Source organism: Branchiostoma belcheri, unplaced genomic scaffold (genome assembly GCF_001625305.1).
Source record: "Branchiostoma belcheri isolate BF01 breed outbred unplaced genomic scaffold, Haploidv18h27 scaffold51, whole genome shotgun sequence".
In the NCBI taxonomy this organism is placed as follows: domain Eukaryota; kingdom Metazoa; phylum Chordata; class Leptocardii; order Amphioxiformes; family Branchiostomatidae; genus Branchiostoma; species Branchiostoma belcheri.
The window spans coordinates 963040-989328 of record NW_017804143.1 but is presented as its reverse complement, the minus strand read 5'-3'; the positions used below and the strand labels follow the sequence as shown (position 1 = coordinate 989328).

General features: G+C 43.9%; 4 protein-coding genes and 1 pseudogene across 5 annotated transcripts in view; 1 reads left to right on the top strand and 4 right to left on the bottom strand.

Moving 5' to 3' along the window:
• Positions 1–149: 149 nt before the first annotated feature.
• Positions 150–5563, top strand: LOC109480597 (acyl-CoA synthetase family member 3, mitochondrial-like). Its single transcript, XM_019782830.1, has 7 exons — positions 150–877; positions 1307–1462; positions 1978–2159; positions 3856–4001; positions 4252–4364; positions 4626–4752; positions 5163–5563. Exons 1-7 carry the CDS (start codon positions 191–193, stop codon positions 5534–5536), a joined length of 1785 nt encoding a protein of 594 aa, XP_019638389.1. The 5' UTR covers positions 150–190; the 3' UTR covers positions 5537–5563.
• Positions 5564–6599: 1036 nt separating this feature from the next.
• LOC109480600 (peroxidasin homolog) lies at positions 6600–12177 on the bottom strand. Its single transcript, XM_019782834.1, has 8 exons — positions 12034–12177; positions 11613–11748; positions 10893–11107; positions 10277–10456; positions 9666–9902; positions 8583–9432; positions 8105–8265; positions 6600–7675 (listed from the first exon to the last, which is right to left on the bottom strand). Exons 1-8 carry the CDS (start codon positions 12149–12151, stop codon positions 7491–7493), a joined length of 2082 nt encoding a protein of 693 aa, XP_019638393.1. The 5' UTR covers positions 12152–12177; the 3' UTR covers positions 6600–7490.
• Positions 12178–16728: 4551 nt separating this feature from the next.
• Positions 16729–20570, bottom strand: LOC109480473 (Williams-Beuren syndrome chromosomal region 27 protein-like). Of its 2 annotated transcripts, XM_019782668.1 has the most exons (6): positions 20468–20570; positions 18924–19042; positions 18329–18463; positions 17537–17672; positions 17247–17339; positions 16729–16913 (listed from the first exon to the last, which is right to left on the bottom strand). In XM_019782668.1, the coding sequence occupies exons 2-6, from the start codon at positions 19035–19037 to the stop codon at positions 16729–16731; spliced, it is 663 nt and encodes a 220-aa protein (XP_019638227.1). In that variant the 5' UTR covers positions 19038–19042; positions 20468–20570. The 2 variants fall into 2 exon arrangements, with proteins under 2 accessions (XP_019638227.1, XP_019638228.1); XM_019782669.1 differs by lacking the exon at positions 18329–18463.
• LOC109480440 lies at positions 20348–22221 on the bottom strand (annotated as a pseudogene).
• A 1763-nt stretch (positions 22222–23984) lies between these two features.
• The window catches only part of LOC109480466 (estradiol 17-beta-dehydrogenase 8-like), a 5517-nt gene continuing 3212 nt past the window's right edge, over positions 23985–26289 (bottom strand). Inside the window, exons 6-9 of the mRNA XM_019782660.1 lie at positions 25761–25866; positions 25196–25238; positions 25014–25088; positions 23985–24195 (exon numbers count right to left, since the gene is read on the bottom strand). Coding sequence (XP_019638219.1) covers positions 24182–24195; positions 25014–25088; positions 25196–25238; positions 25761–25866 — 238 coding nt within the window. The 3' untranslated portion in view covers positions 23985–24181. The remainder of the gene's footprint in view (positions 24196–25013; positions 25089–25195; positions 25239–25760; positions 25867–26289) is intronic.

The following is a 26289-nucleotide window of genomic DNA, read 5'->3' as shown; positions in this document are numbered from 1 at the left end:
TTTACAAACGACATTGAATAATGAGTAACCAATTAAATACATTTATGAAATAATATAAGTTTAAATGTACTAGTTTGTCTTTTGTTCTCTGTTTTTGCATGAAAAACTCTTTGATAAGAAATCTAGTCCCCCATTTTACAGTCGTCTCGTCCTGGGTACAGAGTGCAAAGGTCAGGACCAAGACGACAGGATGCTGCTTCGAATCTTCACCTCCAGGGTTAGACATTTTAACCTTCGTCCAACCTTCTACCTCAAGAATACCGCACTTTTTCCTCAAAATGGCTTCTACTTCTCCTCCTCATCAACTCAAGGAATCCCCGTCTTCCTCAAAGCCCAGAAATACGCCGACAGAACGGCCATCATTGACAGAAACGGGTCACACTCGTACCTGGACTTGCTCCAACAAAGTTGTCTCCTCTCGCAGAGAATCTCCTCACTTCTGGGTACCAGTAACGACGTCAGGGGGGCAAGGATAGCCTTCCTGTGTCCCAATGATGTCTCCTATGTCATCTCCCAATGGTCTACTTGGATGAGTGGCGGTGTGGCCGTCCCTTTATGTAAAACTCACCCCGTGCCGGAGTTGGAATATGTCCTCTCAGATTCCCAATCCTCCGTCCTCCTCTACACAGAAGACTACGCGGATAAAGCCGCTATCGTAGCCGAAAACTCGAACGTCAAACCTCTCCTGTTGAAGAGAGAGAACTATATCCAGAAGGAGAATAAAGAGTTGGAGAGTAACGCGGGAGAATGTGTGGACATCCTTTTGGATTTGGGAAGTCGAAGTTGGAGGGACAGAGACGCGATGATAATCTACACTAGTGGCACCACGGGAAGGCCCAAAGGTGTGCTGACCACGCATAAAAACCTGCAGGCTCAGGTATCTACTGGTTTGCTTGTGTCGCATAACCGGTAGAGTTCTACATTCAGGCATGACACACTGCCAGTTTTGGCAGTAAACTTACTAAGTTACAAGCTGTGTGTCCATAACAAAGTAAATGCATAATGTTCACCTTCACATATGGTCCCCATATGGTCTGCTCTGTTAATTCTTACACAAACACATTCATATATATGGTGACAGGAGTCGAAATCCCTCCTGCTAAAAAAATTGCAACATGATGTAACCCAACACTAGTTACCATGGTGACAGACATCTGGTTCAGGTCATTAACCTTAATTGTTTGGAGAAGAAGAAGAGGAAGAAGAAACAGAGCAAAAACAATATGTTTTCCTCCTGCAAAGGTAAACATAATACTGTAAATGTATGTTTGCCTGTAAATAGGTAAATTGCTGGGTTTTTTTTCAGGTGGATGGGATGGTTGAGAGCTGGGAGTGGTCTCCCACGGACGTTCTGCTGCACGTCCTGCCGCTGCACCACGTCCACGGGGTCGTGAACTGCCTGATGTGTCCACTGGCGGCGGGGGCCATGGTCACCATGATGGAGCAGTTCAGCGCTGAAAACGTCAGCAGAGCATTTTACTAGCCTCTACCAGGCTTCAGGAGGTGGCTGAAAGGAGTAGCCTGGTTACCAAACCTATTATAGCTCCTGAGTCCTATAAATAGAAGATGTAGGACTCAGGTTTGGTAACCAGGCAAGAAAAGAGTACAATTTGGCAAAATAGAGAGAGATAACATGCCAGGGGAGTTGGTCCACTGGAGAGTACAGTTCTCTAGCGGACCAACTCCCCCGGCATGTTATCTCTCTCTATTTGGCCAATTTCTGCTCTTTCCAGCTGCCTCAGGTAGCCTGGTAGAGGCTACATTTTACATTTATTACTGTAGGTTTTGAAACGCCCATAGTGTTTTTAATTTCGTGCTGTTTTTGACCTTATTTATTTCAACTGTTGTTAAGTATTCATGTACGCCTGTCTGCTGATACAGAAAAAATTTCAATTGCTAGCCAATACAGTATTCTGATTTCTGAATCTAATTTGTAAACTCTGTATTTATCCAACATTTCTGTTTAAACTCTGCCAGGCGTGGAAAGCCCTACTGAGTGCCTCCCTGCTGTCCCAGTGGTCTGACTCAGTCTCCCCGCGGATGAACGTGTTTATGGCAGTTCCCACCGTCTACGCGAAGATGATCGAACACTACGACAAGCACTACACCAAACCTCGCGTCAGGGACTACGTCAGGGCAGTGTGCAGGGAGAAGGTTAGGTGAGTCCAAGGGTTTATGTGTACATCAGAGCTGGAAATACTACACACTGCATTGGTGCAAGTAACATCGAAAATTACCTGCACCAAGCAAATTTTACCTACACCACTGGAAAATAAGGAAGTATGAGATAAAATTAAGTACAAGCTCTAAAAAAAAAGAGATCAGACTGAGAGTTCTAACCTGCACACACCATAATGGACTTATACTGTTATCAATAAGTGTGGTGTTCCTCAAGGTGTGGCTGTCCATAAGCTCAAGACTACTTTTAAGGTTGAAGAGTCATAGTTTGAAACATTGAACAGTCTGGTATGTTGACTTTGTGGCTCCCATGGTCTAACACAGATAGTCAATTTTTTCTGTTTTTATTTTTGTTTAACCTACCTGCTCCATTTGTACTTACATGAACAAATGTATCTGAAAAAATCCGAGATCCAACAAAATGAATTGGTGAGGCCCAATCAACTAGTCCATTGACACTATGATAGTTAATAAATTAATGACCCAATGATGAATGTTTGCAGAAGGGGGGGGGGGGCATGTCAGGGCTTGAGTGAGCTCTAGTTGCCTGATTATACAGATATCATGGCTGGCAATACCACCTGCATATGCAGGTTAATTAGTGCAGGTAAATTTGGACCTTTGGAGGTATTTCTGATGTCTACCTGCACCTAACCTGCACTGGTTTGTGTACTGGGTTTATATGTACATGTATTTTTGAGTGTTGGTGCAGGTAATTTTCAGTGTTGCCTGCACCAGTGCAGGTATGCAGAAAAAGTATTTCGAGCCCAGGATATCTTCTCTGAGCGTGTCTGTCTTCACGTGATAGGACACAGGTAACCAATCATGTGAAGACGGCCACGTGAAACACCTTAGAGGTCGGTAAACAGGACTTTTGACCCTTCATATCTACAGACCAAGACTTTTATTGGTAGAAGCAACGTAGTGTTTGAACACTGTTTTGGCAAGAGTTTTGAGTGGTACTCTTGGTTTTAATACTGTACATGTAAATCCATTGAAGTTTACAGTACTGAAATTTTGTTGTACAGTAAAAGCCATGAGTGTGCAATATCTTTGCAGTTGAAACACTAGAAATAGTGTTTTTTCCAGTAACATAGTGGAAGACAAAATGTATGTAACAGGGAAATACATTTTGTACTTTTTTTTAAAAGTCCTTGTCAAATTGATATAAAAAATGAGGGTGGAAGTCACTAGTTTTTGCCACACCAATTTAATCAATTAAAGGAACACAGGCAACTCCTAACCATGGTTGGGGGTAGTTTGGCCAGTGTTCAGGAGGCCATATTAGGATTTGAGTTGAATTGGCATAGCCTTATGATGCCCTTATCATAAATACTGTAATAGTGGGGTTCAAGCGCCTCTAATTGATCATTTGAATGGGTCCGGACCTTTAATTTTGGCGTAGTTTCTACTTGCTCCTGTTTTTTTTTTACTGGTTTCCACACTGGTAATTAAACCTGGGCCTCGGCGGTGAGAGCAACAAATCCTAACCACTAGACCATATGTAACAGTGGGGTTCAAGCGCCGCTAATTGATCCATTCCATAGTCATTAGTGTGCTGGTGTCATAAGCTGGCTGTCCAGGTTCAGCACAGGTTCGATTCCCAGTGTCCCGGAAGTCAGTGGGTCTTGTGTTTCTACTCACTCCTGTTTGTTTCAATACTTGTTTGTGTTGCAGACTGATGGTGTCCGGTTCGGCGGCCCTCCCCCAGCCTATCATGGAGAGGTGGGAGGAGATCACGGGACACCGGTTGCTGGAGCGCTACGGCATGACGGAGGTCGGCATGGCGCTGTCCAACCCTCTGCACGGGGACAGGCGCGCCGGTTAGATCTTATTGCCCCTTCCTTTCAAGCCTTCAAGTACATGAACCAGAGTTTTCAACCAAGGATTAAGGTGTTCAAAAAGTCATTCTTTACTACAACTATCGCAGAGTGGAACTCACTGTCACCAAGTACAGTAGGGGCATTGTCATTAATACCAACTCTTCTTTTTTTCCATTTCCTCTTATATTTTGTTGTACATGTACATGTACATGTACAGGCTCATGGTAAACTGATTTCTTACTGTTGATAGGAACTGTGGGTAAGCCCATGCCTGGAGTAGAAGTCCGTATAGTCCAGCAGACCAGTGCAGCCGGCTCACAGGACAGGACTGTAGTGGCTCAGGGGAACCACAGTTACACACAGGTAGGCTAAAACATGAGCCACGTTGGTATCAAAAAGGTATTTTGCTTCATCTCACACATTACACTTTTAGTTCTCCATGTTTTTTTTTTTTTAAATTTTCTAGCACGTAATACTGAATGAATGAAGACCTTTATTGCACATTTCTGCCACACTTGGCTAAGTACAGGTCACAACAAAACAATAAGAATGAACACGGTTAACAGGTACAAAATTAACTATCGTTATATAAATTCAACTTCTCCTCGCTTTTCTGTACTGCAGGTTTTCCCAGGACTTGAAGAACAGGAAGGGGAACTGTTAGTGAAGGGACCAGGTGTGTTCAAACAGTACTGGAACAGGCCAAACGCCACCACTGATGCCTTCACTCAGGATGGCTGGTTCAAGACAGGTCAGTTTTTCTTTCATCAGATTGTCAAAATCTCTCTCGGTATGGTTGACCAGCTTTAATGTGTCGTCTTTGATTTACCAGGCCGGACTTCCATGGCTTCCAGAACAATTTGAGCGCATTTCGCCCTAAATTCAAATACAGAATTTGGACGTTAGAATTGATGTTGTTGCATTTTTGGGTTTAGGGACACTAAATTTTGGCTCATTTTGCATTGAAAGGCGCATTTTCTGGGGTGGGTATGATATAAATAAAATTCAGCACGGTGTATTCTGCATTGCCCTCGGTCCCAGCCCTCCCGCGAGTCGGATCGTGGTTGGGCCGATACCTCAGGCGATATGGAATAATCCGTGTTGTATTCTATATTTATTATATCATTATACCATACATTTAATATAATTCCCTCTTCCTAGGTGACACTGCGGTGTTGAGAGACGGCTACTTCAGCATCCTGGGTCGCACCTCTGTCGACATCATCAAGAGCGGTGGCTACAAGATCAGCGCCCTGGATGTGGAGCGCCACCTGTTGGCCCATGACGGTATTGCAGACTGTGCAGTGGTGGGGGTTTCTGACATGACGTGGGGTCAGCGTGTTGCTGCTATACTGGTGCTAAGGGAAGGTGCTAGCTTGAGCCTTGGAGAACTGAAACACTGGGGTAAGGACAGAATGCCAAGCTACATCATCCCCTCTGAGATTAAAATTGTACCCATCTTACCGAGGAATGCGATGGGAAAAGTCAACAAAAAGGATCTTCTCAAAGAGTTTTTTTCTGAAGCAGCCAGCTAAGGTACAATTTCTGGTCTGCTATAATAAGGCCATGTTGATTTGATTATATGGATGACATCCTCCGGGAGCCCCAAAACTGATGCGCGCGTGCGAATAAAAAAAAAGTTTTGCAAAAAAAAAGTTCTTTTCATTATGAAATCTACATGGTCATGAGGGTTGAGCAAATGGCACAGAATATGGTTTGGCGAATAATCTAGTCTTCAAGTTCATTTCTTTACAATTTCGTCTTTTTTCGTTTGATTTTGGCATTCTACGACATTGGTATAGTTTTTATTAATTTTTTTTGTAAACTTATGGTATATTTTTGCTCATTTTGCAACTGTTTTGTACGATTTACAGTATGGTTGAAAACTTTTCTTTTTTTTTGGAAACGGCCGAAAATTCATGCGCGCGCGGATGTCATCCATATAATCAAATCAACATGGCCTAATGTTTAGGTTTGGGATGGAAGTTAGCATCAGAAAAAGGCCATTGTAACTTAATTTTTACTGCTGTATTGCTTAGTAAGCAGAACCAACTTTTTAAAGAATTTTTTAGAATTGCTCCAGTGCAAAGATCAAATTTTCTACCTCATCATCATGCTTTTTTTTAATAAGTGGGGAAATTTTAAGATATATGAATATTGTTAACAAGAGGTGGAGATAAATGTAGTTTTATAAAAATTCCAAAGATTTAAGACATTTGCACCCTAGATGTAACAAGTCCATCATATTATACACAAAATGCAAGATCTTCTCAGCAATAGCAGATTTTATACCTCTGAACTCCTGAGAACATTGGAATCACCCATACTAGTATAAGAACAAGAATTTTAAAGCACTTCTGATTGATACTATTTTTAGAGGTTAAAGACTCTAAATGTTCTGTGTACTTAAATTCAGGAACTTTAAATGGTTGACTATGAATTGCAATACATTTACTGTAATCCCGCACAAGTGTGAGTATTATGTATTTTTATGACAATAAAACTCAGGAACACGGCGTTCGAATCTTGCTTTACGATGACGGATCATAATGACTTGTACCAACACAAATGAACAACTGCTTGAGTTGAGCAGTAAAATAATTTTAATCAAAGCAAACTAGCAAGCCCGCCACATTTACAATCATAGATCACAGGACATTAGATCATTTCCCAGATTGACCATACATGTATTTGTTGAACTTGCAGGTATTTAACTTGTTTATGAAAAGTGCTGAAGTCATTGTTCAATGCATGATTACAGGCATCAGTGCGGAGTATATTTTCAGGCAAAATGTTTTTAACGTTGTACTGCTTTATGTGCAATGTACTGCTTTATGTTTTTTTTCCATGACAATCAACCGATTTATATATTATATATAATTAGGTGGCGGACTATCTAACATTAGTACTACAGAGCAGATGAAAAAAAATATTGTACTAAAGCTTGATTTGGAATGCATGGCTGAACCGCGTGCATTTTGTCCGACTAATTTAGTGCACAAGAATTTGTGGGAACGACTTAACTGAACTGGCCAATCACTGTTTTCCCATTCCCAGTTTGCATAGCACGAGGGGGTCTGAAATACCGGTATGTGTTCCTTTGGGATTAAAGAGCAACCTTCATTTTAGATTCTATCATGAACGAATGTAAATTTTACATTCGTTCATAGGTCGTAGGTCGTATTAATTAAAGCTGGCTGCACGGGTTTGATGCGGTTTCAATTCCCAGCGTTCCGAGAGTCGGGGGGTTTTCCTGTTTCTCCTCACTCCTATTTGTTTCAGTATGTTGAATCATTTCATAGGCTACAACATATGTTGAATTATAGTATGGGCTAAAATAACGAGCTGAACAGTATGTGGAACACCGTTTTTCTCAGACCGTTTTTCTCAAATTTCGTGAAATTTTGCTACCGTGAACGTAAAGTGTTTTACAGTAACCCTCCCCCCTGTCTCTTTGCATCTTGGGAATGGGAAAATGTTATTGAAGTTCTACCCTTGCGGCCCCCTGCCCCTCCACTTGGTCAGGTCCACCTGGGGCAGAGAGGAGCACGCCACCCTCTCGTTCCCAGGCTGGGTGGGCAGCCTGAAGACGTCCGGCTGCATGTGTGTGGTGCCGTCCGTGTTGTCGCACAGGATCCGGGCCAGACTGGTCTGCCTGATCTCCGCAAGTTGGGCTGCAGAAACACGGCCACGGAAAATAAACATCATCATCCTGAGATGAACCCACTTACACAAAACCTTCATAGTCACCTATTCTGTTGCACAGATCTCTCTGGATCAAGCTGGAGAAAAAAGTGGAAAGATGTAACTAGGAATTTAACATTTGCAAAGTAAATGCATAATGTTTACCTTCTCATATGGTCTGCTATGTTAATTCTTACTCAAACACATTCATATATATGATCTGACAGGAGTCTAAATCCCTCCTGCTATAAAATTGCAACATGATGTAACCCAACACTAATTACCATGGTAAACCTTTTTGGTTTGGAGAAGAAGAAGAGGAAATGTAGCAAAAACAATATGTTTACCTTCGATAAAAATAACAATACTGTTTTGTCTGTCATTTTGAAATCTGAGGGGTAAGCGTAGCTATAGCCAACCTCCAGTAAACTGTACGCGGTTCTCGAACCAGAAGCGGTCCCCCTTGCGGAGGTCCTGGAACTGCAGGCCGATCAGACAGGCGAAGGTTGGACCGACGACACCGCCCGGCACGGACTCCTCGGCAAGAGCCCCCGCGAACAGGTCGATGTCGTCCACGTGGCTGTGCAAACGATACACATGCAACATTACAAATACTAGTATTCTCTATCCGTCACATGCACATACCGTCATACGTTATTAGTTTTTATTGGAGATAGAAAGTCAGACTAGTACATGTATATCTAGAAGGAACTTTATACCACCATCAGTGTGTTCTGTACTCATTGTCCTTGCCGGTTTGCAATTATCTCTCGCGCATGAACTTGCAACAAAGAGCTTCTTAAATTCTAAATAAGTAATACCGGTAGCCACCACATATGGCGTGAGGCACTTTGTCCCGTATCATGTAGATAGATATGACAATATAGCAAGTCCCACCTGTACACATGCTGCAACCTCTTTCGGGTGTAAGGGTCTGGAATTTCAAACACCAGTTCGTCGAAGCTGTTGGCTTTCACCAGGCCACACCTCTCCCTCCAGGCGTTGTAGCCGGGCAGCCCGTGGTCTCTGCCCCGCTGGATGTTCAGCGCCGCCAGGTCCAGGCCGAGAGAACCGGGAGGATCCGCGAACAGGTGCTTCGTCAGGCCCGAGACCATGAACCGGTCGAAGTCCTGATGGGGCTGGGTGGTCATTCCCCGCAGGATGGAGTCCGGGCCGCCCTCGTTGTTGTTGAAGATCTGGGTCGGATTGAAGAAACCAAGGGCCAGCTGAAACGGGCACCTGCTGCCCTGGTTAAAGTCTGGATCAAAGCGGAGGAGAAGGTTCTGGACCAGGCTGTGGCCGAAACGGAAGGCTGCCGTAGCGAAGACGTTAGAGATGGTGGGGTTCACGCTCGCGTCGTACCCGGAGAAGTACCCGTTCGTGGCGAGGGTCAGGTGAAACTTGGTCATGGCGTCGGGCCCGACAACGCGAGGAAGAAATTCGCCGTACGTGATCTTCTGCATCAGCGCGCCGACGATGTGCCTGGTCTCGAAGAACACCCGATCGTCGTCCCAGCGCGGGTTGAGTTGGGAGAGCCGCCTGGCGATCCTGTTGTGTTCCCGCAGGAAGACGGTGTGCATGGAGGTCAGTCCCGGCTGCTCGTTCACACGGACGTCCCCGGCCTGCGAGCACGTCTCGGCACCGGTAAATTCGGCACACTCAAACGCCTCCGCCATGGCACCGGGCAGGAGTTCCTTCTTGTTAGCGTCTGCAGGGTTCGGTCTGGACTTCAGCAGGCCGCGCCCTCCTGGAAGAGAAAGAGGTGGATTAGTGAGGAGGTACCCTACAGCGCGTACTGGAGTAGGGATGTCGTTGTTGAAAATGGGATTTCAAAATACATCAGGAAGATAGATTGGTAGGCTCAATTATTTTGGAGTTGACCAGGCGAACATTTAGGTTTAATAGTCCGCAATCACAGTTCAAACCTGATTCAGAATGACTTCGAACAACACAGATGAACTTTCAAGCTAAGATAACTACCAGAGTGTTCTCTGAGCGCCTCTATCTCTTCGTCCGAGGAGCCGTAGACGTTGGAGGCGTCCACGAAGGCGGTGATCTGGTTCAGCTGCTGCCGGCGGCCCATGTGGCACCCTTCGTTCGGACTGGCTTTGGAGCGAGCGAACTGCAAGCAGGGCGTCCCTGCGAAGTCAGGGTCGTCAGAGGGGATGTCGATGTTGAAACAGTGTTCGTCCTCGGAGTCACAGGTACAGGTGATACCTGAAGATACACAAAGGAAAGCAGACATATGAGATGGAATAAGGTGCGTAATGAAAGGTAATGAAGCATTGTACATCTCGACCGAACAACTTTTATTCGAGACAAGGAAGATACAGGCTTCCCACATCTTTCACCCACCGTTCTTATGTTATGCGGCAAGATGAAATGACGTGCTCAACCCAATCCAGAAACCCTGCTTTTGTTAATACTGAACGACTGAGGCCATATGCAGTGTTGTCACTATATTGTCCCAACGTCAGTCGTTGTAGAATTACAAATAACTGAAGTAAATGCATCAAAAGACACACACTTGACCTATCTACAAGTCTTTCGCGTTTTGCTGTGTAGTAAGGAAAAAAAAAAGATTAATCAACCTTCTTCCTGGACGCTAGGTGTGAGAGTGAAGTCGTGATCCAGGAACTGCCCGAACTGCATGACCATGTGGGTGTTGACCGGGCTGGATTTCCGCAGGTCCTCGTGCATGACCGTGCTGACCAGCCGCGCGCTGGGTAGGGGGGCCCCGCCATGTCCAGTGATGCGGGGTCTCATAAGCCCTGGTGACGAAACATGGTAAGCTAAATTATAGGAGCGCAGACATCGTATCCAGAACCATGTCTAGTTATGTGCCTGGATGGGTTAGTTCTATCATCAGTGAATAGTTTCCGCGTACGCGTGTGGGCTATCAAGAACCGTACCTAGCCTGAGCATTGGTATGGATAAAGCCTTTGCAGGTTGCCGTTCAAGTGAAATTAGATTTTACTATTTGTTTTATCATAAGCATCAGCATGGCTTCTTGTTGGAGAGTACCAGAAATAGTTCCTCTCTTTACAAAGCGGCAGTGACTTCATGGCTGTAGAAGTGCAGTGCAGTCAGGCTAGGGGCCTGACCAGCGGGGCAGCTATAAGCGTGATGTAGTCAGGCTAGGGGCCTGAGACCAGTGGAAGGGCTGCTAGAAACGTGATGTACTCATGCAGGCTAACATCTACCTACCGTCATTATAGTCTGGTTCCAGTAGCCTTTTCAAGGGTTGCTCAGTACTTCCCCATAGGGGGTTGTCTCGGTTGTTACAACGGCCGTTTGCTGAACGGAACTCTGCACGGGGTGGTCTCAGTCTCGGGCACGTGATCGGCTCCATGGAGGTGTCGTTACAAAGACCTGTAACGGTCTCGGAGTCGATGGCACAAAGCGTTTCCAGAGTGAAGCTTCTACAACAGAAACAACAGTCAACTAGAAAGGTAACATTTGTGAGGAAAATGCATAATGTTTACCTTCGCATTTGGTCTGATCTGTTATTTCTTACTCAAACACATTCACATATATGGTAACAGGAGTCTAAATCCCTCCTGCTATAAAATTGCAACATTATGTAACCCAACACCAGTTACCATGATGAGAGTCTGATTCATGTCATTGACCAGGTTAGAGGTCAGTGTTTGGAACGGAAGAAGAAGAAAGAGAGCAAAAACAATGTTTTCTCGAGTCGGTAAACATAAAGATTTCTGTCAAAAGACAAATCTCCGCAAATTGAAAAAAAAATACAGCTTTCGATAACCTCCGTGCTTCATCAACAAACCTTTTTACGGACACCAATCCATGCTGGGAGGCGAAGGGCAATCTGGATGGAAAGACAGCTGACGTACAATTGCTCTGATATTGACCATTTGCTTGTTTTTGTCTTGTCATTTACTCACAAGAGACGGAAGCTCTCACCTGTCCTTGAAGTGTTTTGCCACCCTCTCCAAGACGGTGGCACACTTGCTGAGCTCAACGGCCATCCTGGTGGGGCGATGTACCCTGTTTAGCGCGTTCAGAGCTCCGGAGAACGGGTTTTCCTCTGGTTCAGCCCCTGGAATTCGAAGGCACAGGGGTATTAAAGCTCAGTCACAGGTATAGTTTTAGTCTGAGACCACAGTTATAATTTTGTCAACCTTGCTAACGATGATGTACTATCGGACCGCAAATTCACATACCAGCTTCGTATTCATTTGGTTTAGCAGCATTTTTTTTGGCTGGAATTTTTTCATTCACCCGGGCGCACTAGTTTGGGGGTCTTCAGAGGATGTCATCCATAAAATTAAGGCACTGTGGCCTGCACTAAAATAACGTGTCCACGCCTGATCTATATGCTCACCTCCGCTGACATTGGCGGACGATTCATTCTCCACTTCTGCCCTTGCCTGGTCGATCGCCTGCTGCAGTTCTCCTTCTGTAGGCGGCTGGTCGGTAGCCATGACAACCAGCGGCGCCATGGCAACCGCGGCGACGATTATCGGGATCAACCTGAGAGCAGTGGAAACCCTCGTCACCGTTGTGTCTTATTTGTTAAGCAGAACAGAGTGATCGATAATGATTGGTCGCGTTGATTGTGGAGTTTAAGCAGAACAGACGGTCGGTGCTGATTGGTCGCGGTGTTTCTGGGGTTTAAACAGAACATAACGGTCGACGCTGATTGGTCGCGGTATTTCTGAGATTTATATAGAACAGAGCGGTCGACGCTGATTGGTCGCGGTTTTTCTTTGGTTTAAACAGAACAGAAGGGTCGATATAGTGATTGGTCGCAGTGTTTCTGGGGTTTAAAACGAACATAGCGGTCGGCGCTGATTGGTCGCGCTGATTCTGGAGTTTAAACAGAACAGAACGGTCGGTGCTGATTGGTCGCAGTGTTTAGGGGATTAAATTTCCATGGCGTCATAACCAATATAAAATGGGTCTTCTGATTGGTTCCAAAACCTCGAGCTTTGATTGGACCAACCATTCGAACTCAAGCTTCTCAATTGTACGAGGTACAACGTAAGGCATCCACTGACACTAACCTAAGAGTCACTGTCTATAAGGTATGTGTTGACAGCCATCAGCAATGCCATGCCTTCAAGTACCAGAGTTATCAACCAAGGATTGAGGTGTTCAAGAATTCATTCTTTCCTAGAACTATCGCAGAGTGGAACTCACTGTCACCAAGTACAGTAGGGGCATTGTCAATAGATAGCTTTAAACAATGTCTAGAGCTAGAAGTTCAAGGGTTAGGTGTAACAAGTCGATCGGTGTAATATAGCCAGCTGCCGCCGCGCCGCGTGCCTGCGAAGCTGGTGTGTTACGCCGAAAGGCGGTTATACCGGCTATACAGATACAGATACAGATACAGATACAGCAAGAGCCTGCATTGTCAGCAAGTATAGGATGAAAATATACAATTACAGTGCATTTCTAGCGTTTAGACAAGGCGGTACTTGATCATAAACAAGCCGGAACCATCCACTACCTGTGATGTGACATCGCGTCAGAAAGAACAATGCACGAGACGTTGAATTTATAATTAGCAATGGCAGTTAAGACAGGTCAATGACATCATAACGTCCTTGGTCGGGTCTATAACGTTTACTTCGTATCAAGTACCTGGCTTTATCATGGGAGTCAATAAATGTCAAGTACAATAATTTCATTTACAACCCTCGTTATGTCCGGAACCACCGCACTTGACTTTTATTTACGGTCACTGTAAAGTCCAGTACTGTTTATAAGGCCACAGCAAGTAATTTTTATGGATGACATCAGCGCGCGCATTAATTTTCGCCTGATTTTGGAAAAAAAACAAGAAATTTTGTTGCCTTCTGACAGTGGCCACCATGCCGAAAATAGGCCAACATGTCTGTTGCCATGCCGGAAGGTGGATGGCAGATAACTATTAAAAGAAAGGAGACAAGACAAGGCTCTGATGTTTTGTTTCTTACTTTGATGCAGTGATATGTGATGCTGGCTGTGTATATGTGATGTTCCCATTGAATCAAAACCATTTGTACAATGATTGAGTCAAAATTTCAAAATGTAAGAACCTTGTTTTTTTCGGCCCGCCTTGTTTTTTTCGCCCGATCGCATTAGATTTGGAATCTGTGGAGGATGTCATCCATAAAATTTACTTGCTTTGGCCTAAAGCATTATTAAAGATTATACGACTTTACTGGTATTCATGAGAAGCTCAAATCAGCCTGTAGGCCGCTTTTAATTGAGATCACGAGGTAAGGATCAGACAAAATGTATCAAAAGGATAAACTTTAGTACGTAACAGTAGGACGTAATGTGAACATTATGGATATCCGCAAATTTTATACAATGTTAAAGTACCTTCATAGAGAGTCCTTCCTGTACTTCAACTAAAAAAGACTGGTTTGATCCACGAAAATCATGAAAGCCTACTTATAACAAAGGAAGACGATCTTAAAGTCTTTTCGTCTTTTCTTAGAATTCGTCTCAAGTCTGCCTTCTGGTTAAGCTTGTTTTCATTTTGGGGGCACTTTACCTAAAATGCAACATCAAGGAATACCTGTAGCCTTCTGAATTTTTTAAAGTAGATTTTTGAAGTGAATCTATCCAGAAGAGCGGGGCCTGTAACATGCTACCAGAAGGGAAAGGTAGAATGGCTTGAAATTTGTAATGTGACGTTGGGACCCTGCGCCTAACGTTATTAAACGGCAAAACACAAAGAACTACGCGCACGTTTGATAACAGGTACTAGTACTTTTGGTGACAGTTAGGCAGCAAGGCAATTCACATAAAGTTAAGGGATACCACAATACTGACGATTTGTCTTATTGTCTGTCATATACATCGGCGTTAACGAAAAGAGAAATTATGAAATCCACAAGCAGAATGTATCACAGCTCATCAATGATGAAGAGGATTGAGAAGAAGAAAGAAATGCAGTTTGCGAGTAAATACCTGACTTGGGGGGGGGGTGGTCTGGAGGGGGGGGGATAACTGTTTTGTCCGCAGGAGATAAAGCAAAATCCCTCGGACCCAAAGTCACTCTCCAGACTGGGAAGGTTCTGTACCACCCCACATGGCAGAAATGTGGTCCAAAACGAGTACCGTCTGGTCGAATACTTCGCATCGCTAATCTACAAGCAGGTATCGATCATCCGAGACCTTTGGCCAATGTATACTTACGTTGTGCCCTTGGGAAAGGCACTTAACACGTAGAGGGATCCTGGGTCCTACTAGGGTTTGGGTTGGCGTTAGGAAGGGCATCTAGCCGTACAAAATCTTGCTTAAAAAAATACTTGCACTTGATGCAAGCACGTCTAACCCCCAGACGTTAAAAACTGGATAGAGATAGAGAGAGTTGGGGGCAAAACTGGAGGGCGCGGGAGGAAGGCAGATTTGCATCGTGGGTTCAGAGGAACAACGAGGGCAAAGCAGAAGGAGGTAGGTAGTAGGTGTGGGTGGACACGACAAAAAACGTTCTTCCGACCTTGCTAACATGACGTCTGTACGAGCCGCGCCGACTGGAGACGATGTCGAGCCGACGGGAGGACGATGCCGAGCCGACTGGAGGACAATGCCAAGCCGACGGGAGGACAATGCCGAGCCGACGGGAGGACGATGCCGAGCCGACTGGAGGACAATGCCAAGCCGACGGGAGGACGATGCCGAGCCGACTGGAGGACAATGCCAAGCCGACGGGAGGACAATGCCGAGCCGACTGGAGGACAATGCCAAGCCGACGGGAGGACGATGCCGAGCCGACTGGAGGACAATGCCAAGCCGACGGGAGGACAATGCCGAGCCGACGGGAGGACGATGTCCGACCAACGATGTCGAGCCGTGAGAATGGCGTAGGTTGCCTTGCACGAAACTTTGGACTTACCAAATGGTACTAAATGCTATAAAGTTTTTACTTCGTAAGCAGTACATGGTGTTACAATGGTAGCAATTAAAAGTCAAGTGCGGTAATTTTGGACGTAACAATGGTAATAAATGACATCAGCGGACTTATCTTTTTGCTATCATTGTAAAGGCAGTAAATCAAACTTTTCGTGCAGTGTTGGCCCGCAACTGGCCAAGGACATTTCACACAAGCATAATGTTCGGGTTTTACAATGGTATAAATTAAAAGTCAAAGTGCGGTAAGTTTGGACTTAACAATGGTAATAAATGAAATTAATTAATTTTTTACTACCATTGTAAATCCAACTTTTCGAATATTGTTGAGCCGCAACCGACCAAGGACATTTTACAAGTAAGATGTCCTTGAACTGGCAGACTGGTTTGAACCACAATAAAACGTGAAGAGCCTTCTCTCTTAGCCTCTACCAGGCTTCGTGAGGCGGCTGGAAAGTGTAGAAATCGGTCAAAGAGAGAGATAACATGCCGAGGGTTGGGTCTGCTATAGAGTACAGTTTGGGTGCGGCAAACTGTTCTCTCCAACAGACTAACACCCAGGGCATGCTATCTCTCTATTTGGCCGATTTTTACTCTTTCCAACCGCCTTCCGAAGCCTGGTAGAGGCTACGTCTCTCTCAGAGCCGACGTAAGACGCCACTAGCCTACACTGACGTCAAGTGACATCTTCTCTTTTGTTGTGAAGATGGACACGGCCGATTTGGAAGAAAAAAAGCTCCCACCTGAATTGAACCGATATTCTGTCATGGTACAGTTCACACATACACATACACACACACAAAAATACTTTTTTTAAACATCCCAGTCGGAAATTGAATTTTGATAGAGTCCCTCTCCCATTCAAGAATGGACTCTTCCAGTAGCACAAATGCAATGTTATGTAACCTGGTTACCAAACCTGGCAAATGGCGGAGAGGATGTAGGACTTGGGGGCTTTAATAGGTTTGGTAACCAGGCTAAATGTTATGGACAAGTCCAAAAATACTTCCACACAAACTATGTACATTTAATTTAAAATTAGTTGGAAAAACTTTACATGTAGTCACGTAGGTGGCCATGTACTTGTGTGTGAAGGGTTTTTGTATAAAAAAACACGACAAAGAAATTTTCATCTTTTGAACTTTAATCAAATCAGGTGGAAGATCGTCGGCTACAGGACCTTGTAGACGAAGGTTATGCCGTTCTTGTCCTGGTAGAACTTGGGAAAGACGTCCCGACTGACTCGTTCCCAGAGCCCTGTGTCCTGCAGACGGACCATGGCGGGCTCCAGTTTGTCCTTGTAGTCCTCCACGAAGTGCAGATACTCCTCCCGGAACGTGATGACGACGTACCCGCCTGGGCATCAGAGAGGAAACAAACGGTTATCATGACTAGAAACGTCAACACTTGCTCGGGAGCAAATACAGCAAACTTCACCCCTTCTTCCTCCCCATTCCAAGTCTTCAAACAAATACCAGAAAGTAGATAGACATTACGTCGATGAAGGTTAGACATCCAGGTAATACGATACGTCAAAAAGCAGTTACTCAGGCAACTGGATATGATTTTTTGTGATTTTTGTGATTTTTTTAATGATTTCCAAAATCATATCCAGTTGCTTGAGTAACTGCTTTTTGGCGTAGATAGACATTAGATAAGGCGTATCTAAGATCTCTAACTTCATCTCACCTGGTTTGACGACTCGAATGAGCTCAGGTAGACAGTCTTCCTTTAGGTGGGCTGGACCGAAGGCAGCGCAGCAGGCGACGGCGTCATACGTGTCTGTGTAGGGCACAGGTCGTTTCTATGGAAAGTATCCAGCAATAAAGTATCCAGTGATCTATGGAAAATATTCAGCTTCCTTCGATCTAGTTATTTGAACCCCACGGCAAGCCCTAAAGCCACACACCCTATTTTGTCCGATTCTAACATACTACAACCCTTTGGAACGCATGGTAAAGGATGTAATGGAGTGATACCGTTTTCGATGTCCATGGGTTTCGCTCCGACAAAGTCACAGATGAGTCGGTGGTAGATGTTCTTCCTCTCCGCAAGGTCCAGCATACCCCTACTCCCGTCCACAGCGTCCATGTTGGTGAAACCCATCTTCTGCAGCTAAGGAATAATTAACCTATCAACCAACCAACCAGCCAGCCAGCCAGCCAGCCAGCCAGCCAGCCAACCAACCAACCAACCAACCAACCAACCAACCAACCAACCAACCAACCAACCAACCAACCAACCAACCAACCAACCAGCCAGCCAGCCAGCCAGCCAGTCAGTCAGCCAGCCAGCCAACCAACAAGTCTATCTGTCTTTCTGTCTGTCTGTAAACACTGTAACTTGAGGAGGTTTAAATGGATTGACTTGATATTTGGTAGGTGGGTAGGTCTTGATGAGACCTCGAAATGATTAGATTTTGACCAGGCCACTTCAATTGATGTGTAGTCACACCGTTCACTTTTCACGACAAATTCGCATAAAAAAGACACATTCATTACCCTGTTAGTTATACTTTTTACTTACTGGTTATTAACCAACTCACCTCCTGGACCTCCAAAAATTGTCTTCACTTATTTGCACATCAATCAATAGTTCTTGCTTATAAACCTGCATTTCTGCACAAGTTCTCTAGTGTCACTGACAAAAGGCAGTGGATGCTACCTGAAACGCCTGACCGTTTACAAAATCATATCCAGTTGCTTGAGTAACTATTTTCTTGGCGTATCTTATTACCTGGATGTCTGACCTTCACCGACGTACCAACTCACCTCTTCGCCAACCACTCCAGTCCCGGCCGCCACGTCAAGAATACGGACCTCCTGGCGGTTCAAGCCGGCCAAGGCCTTCTCCACCGCTTCGGCACAGACTCGGGGACCACCGCATTTGTTCTGCTTTAGTACCTCCTGAGAGGAAACGTGTTTTCTTTGATTTGCTTTTTTTGTTGCTTTAACTACTTACTTATATACTTATATACTTTATGTTTGTATCGATGATTGTAATAACTACTTAATTTTCTAATTATTTTGATCTTTCTTTATTTCTTTATATAGAAGGTTTGTACTATCTCATTAGTTCTTTGAATTGCGCTTTATACATATCTAGAATATCTGTTTACGTCTCAGTCCCCCCCCCCCTAATTTTGCAAACACACACACACACACACACACACACACACACACATACACACACACACACTACACACACACACACACACATACACACACACACACACACACACACACACACACACACACACACACACATACACATGTATATTTGTTTTGCCGTCCTGAAATTGCATCATACGCCTTTAACATAACTTGACCCGCGTCTGTTCGGATCATCACGGCTACAAGTACGCACCTCGTCATAGTGCCCGGACCAGTTGTCGTAAAACTCCGCCGTCATTTCTGGGGTAGAGTTGGGGTCGCGCATTTTACTGGTGTGGAGATTGTAGAGCCTCTTTTCCGCCGACATGTTTTCTGCAACGCCAAACACAATGCGGACATCTTCAAAAACTTTGAATCTTACCCAGAATCTATTATGAAGTACATGGAATTCAACGAGAGCAGGGCATGCCGAATCACCTATAAATCGACCGATCCCAAAGATCGATCTGATCTGATCTGATCGATTGATCATACCACTTTAGAATTGAGTAAAATGGACCTTTGTATCCATGTATATGTTTGGCTGACGCGGACAGTAGATACAGGCGGCCAACATATGTTGAGAAGTTTATTACAAATTCGTGCCGGGGGCTAATTGCAAATTACAAACATAATAAAACGTAGTTTTGTAAAGCTATAGCCATGTCTAAAACTATGCCTGAGGGGTTTGACTTCTCTTTTTTAAACCATATGCATGGCAGACGTAATGTCCCATCTTTTCCACATAAAGTCCCCTTGCCCCACCGAATCTGCTTGGAGATCAGGGACAGCAGTCCACCCTGGGGAACACCTGACAATACAGTATGAGGCTTCGATAAACATGAACCCCATTTTACTCTCTGGGTTCTACCGTCTAAGTGACTACTGATAATTTGCTACAGCGACTATCTGATGCCCATGTCCGCTATTGTCAGCGGGAGCCGGTCGACCGTATCAAAAGCAAGGCCGAAGCTTATTGAATGCGCCATGCCCCGTAAGCTGCCTTTAGGCGAAACATACCAGGTGGACTACAAGGTTTGAACCACTCACACCGGGAAGGTCCCCTACTCTTTTCGATAAGCCTCTGGTTGGCTTTGCTTGTTATGGCCAATATGCGTTTGCTAAAGTTCAGATCTTCATTATCAATATTTTTATTACCTGAGTGAAGTGAGGAAAGTCGTGTAAAGCGCACCTCCAAGGGCATAAGATCGGTGACATGAGTAGGATTGGAAACCGGAACCTCTAAGCCCTGAGCCGAACACGCTACCATTTAAGCCACACGACCCCACATATATTGGCCCGGGATTCGACGTTCTAAACATTAAATACCCAACCAAGACTTGCACATGGTTTGGGGAGCGTACAAGCGTCGTACTTTGTCTTACAATCGACGTACAAGTGCGTCATGAAGTCATGATGCAAGATCGGACTATCTTGTTGCCAATTAAAAATGGCCGTCTTGTTGACGTTGGCGGTTGGTTCTGACATAGACTGATTGGAAACCCCACATCAAAATTTCACTACTAACAACGTATGAGGAATATAAGCATGCCATAAACAGATGTGAACATATCTGGTGGCCTTCCAAACATTGAACTGAAACTTAGACATCAAGGTTGTGATATCTATCCCAACGATTCAGTTCAACTGCAACATGTATATACATAAAGGTCACTGGCGTTTTGACATGCCTACAAGTTGTTTTCCTTACCTTCTTCCTGCATCTATTAGCTAATGAACAATAGGAGTGACACGCACCTTGGTTTACTTCAGACGTCTATGAATCCTTGCGAATATATTAAATCCGACTCGGCGTGGAGACGCTGTACTTCAGACGACAACCGTTGTAGTTGTCCCTGGCTGACGTCACCGACCGACCTTGATGTTCTATTGGTCGAGCGATGCTATGCAATCATGCCTCGCGGGTCAGTTTGCAGCATCCACCTTTGTTAAGAACACATGGCCTGGCAGCGAGACCTTTTTAATCTTTAAGCCATTTTAGAATATTTAACAATAGCCGTTATATCTTGACAGTATAACAGTATACTGCCGATACTATACTACTGTAGTGACGTTGGCCAACCTCCCCATAACGAATTCATAGAGTGGGCGTGCGCTTTCCTACATCTCAAGTCCTCAGTTGCCTTTTTTTAAATCTTAGAACCGTTGTACATTTCCAACTACATGTATTTTAATGTCAGGTACTCGATTGGGTGGCCGTCGCAATCTCTCGCGAAATGCGTTCGCTAGTCTTAATGCTCTCCGCAGTAAAGCCTGTCTAATCTTCTCAAGTCTGAAGGCGTAGATGAACGGATTTACAACTGAACCGCAGAATCCGATCAGCAACCCCCAGTAAGGTCGCGGCTCTGTCGTACACTCGTCGTGGGCGTGGCAGGTGATGTACCTATATAGTAAAACACCTTATAAATGAGTCAACGTAAAGTAATGTATTGTCTTTTATCATGTAGAGATCATGTAAATATGTGGAGCGGAGATCGCAATTCAATGTTTATGTTTAAATTCTTAGCTAGAATGATATTTCAAAGTTGTTAAGGTGGACACTGATGTAAGGAAACATGCAATCTACCTCCGGGCTGAAAATGTTTTTAATCAATAAACCAGTCATCGTCATCATCATCATCATCATCATCATCATCATACCTGACGAATATCGGCAGCCAAATGATGATGAACAACGCTGCAATCGCCACGACAGTGACCGCCGTCTTCAGTTTGAGCTTAAGCTGCAGCTGTGCGGCAGGCAGGTCCTCTTGATGCTGCTCGGGGAGTCCCACTCTAGAGAAGCGCTGCTTCAGTACGATGAAGATTCTAACGTTGACGAAGACCACGGCTACCACAGCCACGGCCAGAATGATGTTGATAAGTCTCGGGTAGTTGTCTGGTAAGTTTCTCACGCAATTTTCAGTTTCGATCTTCATGCAGTTCCAGCCCATGAGAGGAGACAGACAGACAATCGCGCAGGCTGGCCACGCGATCCCCAAACTCACGGCAACGTGTCGATCTGACACGCGAGTTTTGTAGAATATCGGGTGGAGGATGGCCAGATAACGGTCCATGGACAGGAGGACCACACCGACAGCTGACAAAACCAACACGCAAAGAAGCAAACAGAATAAGGCCAGTAACGTTAGTGGTTGCACGACTTCCCAGTACAGGATGGCACAAAAGAGAAAAGAGAACAAACCTGCCACACAGTCCGCCACGGCAAGGTTTGCCACGAACATGTACATGTGTTCGGTCAGCTGGTGGTTTCTGAAAATTCCAGACAATACCGCGCCGTTCAGGAGGATACTGGCTGCCCCCACCACGGCGGATGCGATCCCGATTTTCCTGTTCTCGACCTGTAGCGGGTCGGAAAGATGTCAGCATGCGGCTAACGCGTACGCCAGATTTTAGTCCTTCTCATTTTTCACTCGCCACTGGACACACGGCCAGAATGTCTCGTACGCTGTCGAGTTTCCTTGGGTAAGATTCACCAAGCTGTCGTTCATCTTTGTTCGGGCGTGGAAGATGACCCCGTTGTCTCAAGGATATACTGTGGTGTCAAATGGCCTAGTTGCTCTCCTGGCAGACAAGAGATCAAGATACTGTCTTGTACAGTAGCCACCAAAAGATATCGCTCTGCCAACTTGATACTGTCTTGGCAATTTGATCTGCCGATTTGATACTGTCTTGGCTATTTGGGACTGTTTTCTGGCCACCAAACGATCTGCTGGGGTATAAGCAATGCCCTAACTTGGCATGAGTACGCCACCGTTACCAGGAATTCGCTCATACGTACCACTGACTTCACTATGGCAACTAAGTAAGCAGCAGAATTGGGATAAACAACATCAATACACTACATCCTTCATCCGTTAGGCACCGGTCGTTACATGACCAAAACCACAAGGTTATTTTTAGTACCCAACCTTTATTGTACATCCATGCCATATCGGGCAGGTACAGGTGAACAGATAAAAAGGTATATACGTATTTGTAGTTCAAACAGGACTGCTGATACTAATCTAACTACATAACATAAGCTCTAAAACTACTCTAATGCAGAGGTTCGGCTTCTTCTCGTTTCTTTGTGATGTTAAAAATATAATTGAAATGGGTTTGATTAATACAGGATGATCAAAGCGCAGAAGAAAGATGGATTTTTCAACATTAGTCAAGGATCGGTTATCAAATCGTATTCATATTAAACTAATTAAATCGTAAAAGGCCTAAAAACAGTCTCCAAACATAAGCCAAAACCCAACCCTCTGCATGGAGAGTTATACTACTATTCGCCTGATAAGGTCACAGTATCGTTCTACTCTCTGTAGTAGCAAGGTAGCAGGTGTCTTAAAGTTCAAAAAGTAGGCCACATATGATGTATGGCTTTCTTTGTGCTTTAACAGATCACGGACAATTAGGATGTGACGCCGTTAGACCATTAATGGATTTCACTGAATTTTTAAAACCTCCACCCTTTGCCATTAATAACGATTCCAATAAACCTTTTCATCTCAAATTGTTCATTTTATAATAATATCAGAATCCGATTATTTACCACCGTGTCCAAAATACACCCTTATTTTCCCCACTATCCCCCACCAAGAGAAAACAATCTTACTAATTAAATCAAAGAACCCACATATCATAGGCGAAGTGGGTAAGTTCGTCTCCCTCTGCCTCAAAAGAAGTCAATCCATGCCCGTAGCCAGGGGGGGGGGGCTCAAAGGTCCACTTTGTTAACTAAAGGTCAAAGATTTTTCTTTATGTATCACCAGCGGGGTTGTAATCCTACAAAAACTGATCACTTTGTCATTGAATAAGAAGTAATCTCTGATTTTTCCTTTGACATCCTCTCAAAGGTTCAATTTTCAACATTTCAAAACAGCCCCATGGTACGGGGCTTGTACGGGGCCATCCCAATGGCAGGCGCCAGTTCCTATCCTAGTCTGTCACCGATGCTAATTTCCGTCTCGTAAGCGGTCATCGCCTTTTGAAACGGTCGATGCCATATCGCAGAACGGCTAACTTTAAGTGTATCAGCACGGTTGATCCACACCGTGATGTTTTGTGGTGTAGAGGGTTAGGGTATAGGTAAGGTTTTAGATCTGCGCTTTTTGACCAGTTCCAGTCCGAGCCTGTGCTTTTTTGTTTTACTATTTCTCATGATCCTCCCTTACATTTGCAATTCGAATGTTGCTTGCTTTTTACAGTATATCATCATCATCATCATAGTATATATATGATAATATTATATACTATAATATTTATAGTATATAGTGCGTTTTATACGTTTTTGGACAACAAAAAAGATAAAGATATGGCACGCTCCGATATGGCATCGAAAGGCGACGACCTTTCTGAAAGGCGACGACAGTTTACGAGACGGAAATTTGCGTCGCCGATGTTGAGCTCCTACAGTCTGACGTGCCATCGTCACTCCTCTGTGTCTCTCGTACTGAGTCTGACCTACTGAAGCCCACCTGAAAGGTATCAACAAAGTAAACGTTTGACAGAACTTCTCTGTACAGGGATACACATTAGGCCATGTTGATTTGATTATATGGATGACATCCTCTGGGAACCCCAAAACTGATGCGCGCGTGCGAATAAAAAAAAAGTTTTGCAAAAAAAAGTTTGCTTTCACAATGAAATCTACGTGGTCATGAAGGTTGAACAAATGGCACAGAATATGTTATGGCGAATAATCTACTCTTCGAATTCATTTCTTTACATTTTTGTCTTTTTTCCTTTGATTTTGGCATTCTACGACATTGGTATCGTTTCTAAATGTTTTCCTTGCAACTTATGGTATATTTTTGCTCATTTAGCAACTGTTTTGCACGATTTACAGTGTGGTTGAAAACTTTTTTTTTGGAAACGGCCGAAAATTCATGCGCGCGCGGATGTCATCCATATAATCAAATCAACATGGCCTTATTACTAAACAAAAGGATTAATTGAAAAAAGGGAAAAGCAAAACAATATGCAATATTCAAAATATGCAGCATTAACAATATGTTTACGGTATATGCACATGAATTATGAAAATAATAACATTTGAATATTTACATAGGCAGTAGGTTTAGGTCAGATGATTTGATATGAAATGATATTTACATAATTATTCATATAACCGAGAGTGTAAGGTAGATATTTGAAATTGCATTGTATGATAATAGAAACATATACTTTCTTGTGTTCGAAATTGAATAAGACCCCATACAGACCACTGTATAATGAAATATGCAATATATTAATCAGACTGTTAAATCTAACAGAAAGAGGAGGGTGTACTAACCTGTCACCTTTATGGACGCTCCACTCACATAACTGCTTTCATCCGACGCCAGAAAGGTAAAGACGTTGGCTATTTCTATATAGAATAAAAAAATGACTATTAAATGGCTTTTTGATTGGGTGTAACTAAACAAAAAGAGAAAGAACACTAGGCAGAAAACTTGGAAAATAGATAAAACTTACCATCTACCTCAGCAAAACGTCCCAGAGGAATCCCACTTCCACCCTACATTTGAGGGAGAAGGGGGGGGGGGTAAAATCATTCAGAGATTCTGAAATAGAACTAGTTTATCTTAGAAACAGAGTTAATATCTAATGAACAAAATCGGTTTCCCGCAAGCAACATGCAGAAAGTCTAACACAAGTTAAGTGACGTATTGAAAGTTACAGAAAAAAAATAATCATCAACATCTAATGATCAATTATTACATACACTAATGCATAGGGTAATAAACAGAACAGCTTATATGTAAAATTGTTTGGAGGGCAGAGGTCCGCCTCTGAGGTGTCACCAAAAAAGGAAGCTGACAAAACGCCGACCATATCTCTTATGTTTCCAAACCGGGGCGCGGCCGGGCTGTTTCTATTAACGAAAAATCAACAACTTAAATCAATAATATACGCAAATAGTTCCCATTGTTAATTTTGTTAATTTTATTTGTGCTTTGCTGTCTTCAATATTATACTTTTCGTTCTATAAGACTGACCGACCGGGCCCGGGTTTGGAAATGCGACCTGCATTACTTACCGCTGCTGTGTAGTGGTTTTGAAGTGAGCCTTGAGCTCCCACATACTTGTCCATGAAAGGGGTATTGGCTGGTCCCGGAAGAACAACATTACATCGGATGCCACGTCTGTAATGATATACGATGTAAGGCCGTTCGTGTATCATGAAATAGTAAGTTCTGTACCGAACGAACATGATACGTAGTGCACACAACTTATTACGTAGGTATTGTGCACAGTTCAAACATGTCTGAATACTCTTATGGTCAAATGTAGCGGATTTACGGAGTTCCATCATTACTTATGCATATCAGATCATGATGTGCAGATGACATCTTATTACTAGTATTTGAAGTTTTACCTAAGCGACGTATATATTAAAAATCATGACGATCTGTCAACCTGTTATTGAGTTATCCGGCTTCAAGTCTTTCAAACAAACGCCACTGCATTTCAAGAACAAGCTCCTAGGTGGGCCAAAATTTAGTTATTATGAGGACTAATCAAGGCCCACCTACCTACCAACGGAATATATATATAAATATATAAAT

What these genes read in the sequence shown, in the direction of transcription:
- LOC109480597 (XM_019782830.1), top strand. Translation starts at nt 191, where the DNA reads ATGCTGCTTCGAATCTTCACCTCCAGGGTTAGACATTTTAACCTTCGT. An exon ending in AGCAGTTCAGCGCTGAAAAC is followed by an intron (nt 1,463 to 1,977) that starts GTCAGCAGAGCA and finishes AAACTCTGCCAG; the next exon opens with GCGTGGAAAGCCCTACTGAG. An exon ending in GCACGGGGACAGGCGCGCCG is followed by an intron (nt 4,002 to 4,251) that starts GTTAGATCTTAT and finishes TACTGTTGATAG; the next exon opens with GAACTGTGGGTAAGCCCATG.
- LOC109480600 (XM_019782834.1), bottom strand. Translation starts at nt 12,151, where the DNA reads ATGGCGCCGCTGGTTGTCATGGCTACCGACCAGCCGCCTACAGAAGGA. An exon ending in GTCCGCCAATGTCAGCGGAG is followed by an intron (nt 11,749 to 12,033) that starts GTGAGCATATAG and finishes TTCGAATTCCAG; the next exon opens with GGGCTGAACCAGAGGAAAAC. An exon ending in GGCGCTCAGAGAACACTCTG is followed by an intron (nt 9,433 to 9,665) that starts GTAGTTATCTTA and finishes TTTCTCTTCCAG; the next exon opens with GAGGGCGCGGCCTGCTGAAG.
- LOC109480473 (XM_019782668.1), bottom strand. Translation starts at nt 19,037, where the DNA reads ATGTCGGCGGAAAAGAGGCTCTACAATCTCCACACCAGTAAAATGCGC. An exon ending in ACCCATGGACATCGAAAACG is followed by an intron (nt 17,340 to 17,536) that starts GTATCACTCCAT and finishes TGCCCTACACAG; the next exon opens with ACACGTATGACGCCGTCGCC. An exon ending in CATTCGAGTCGTCAAACCAG is followed by an intron (nt 16,914 to 17,246) that starts GTGAGATGAAGT and finishes TCTGATGCCCAG; the next exon opens with GCGGGTACGTCGTCATCACG.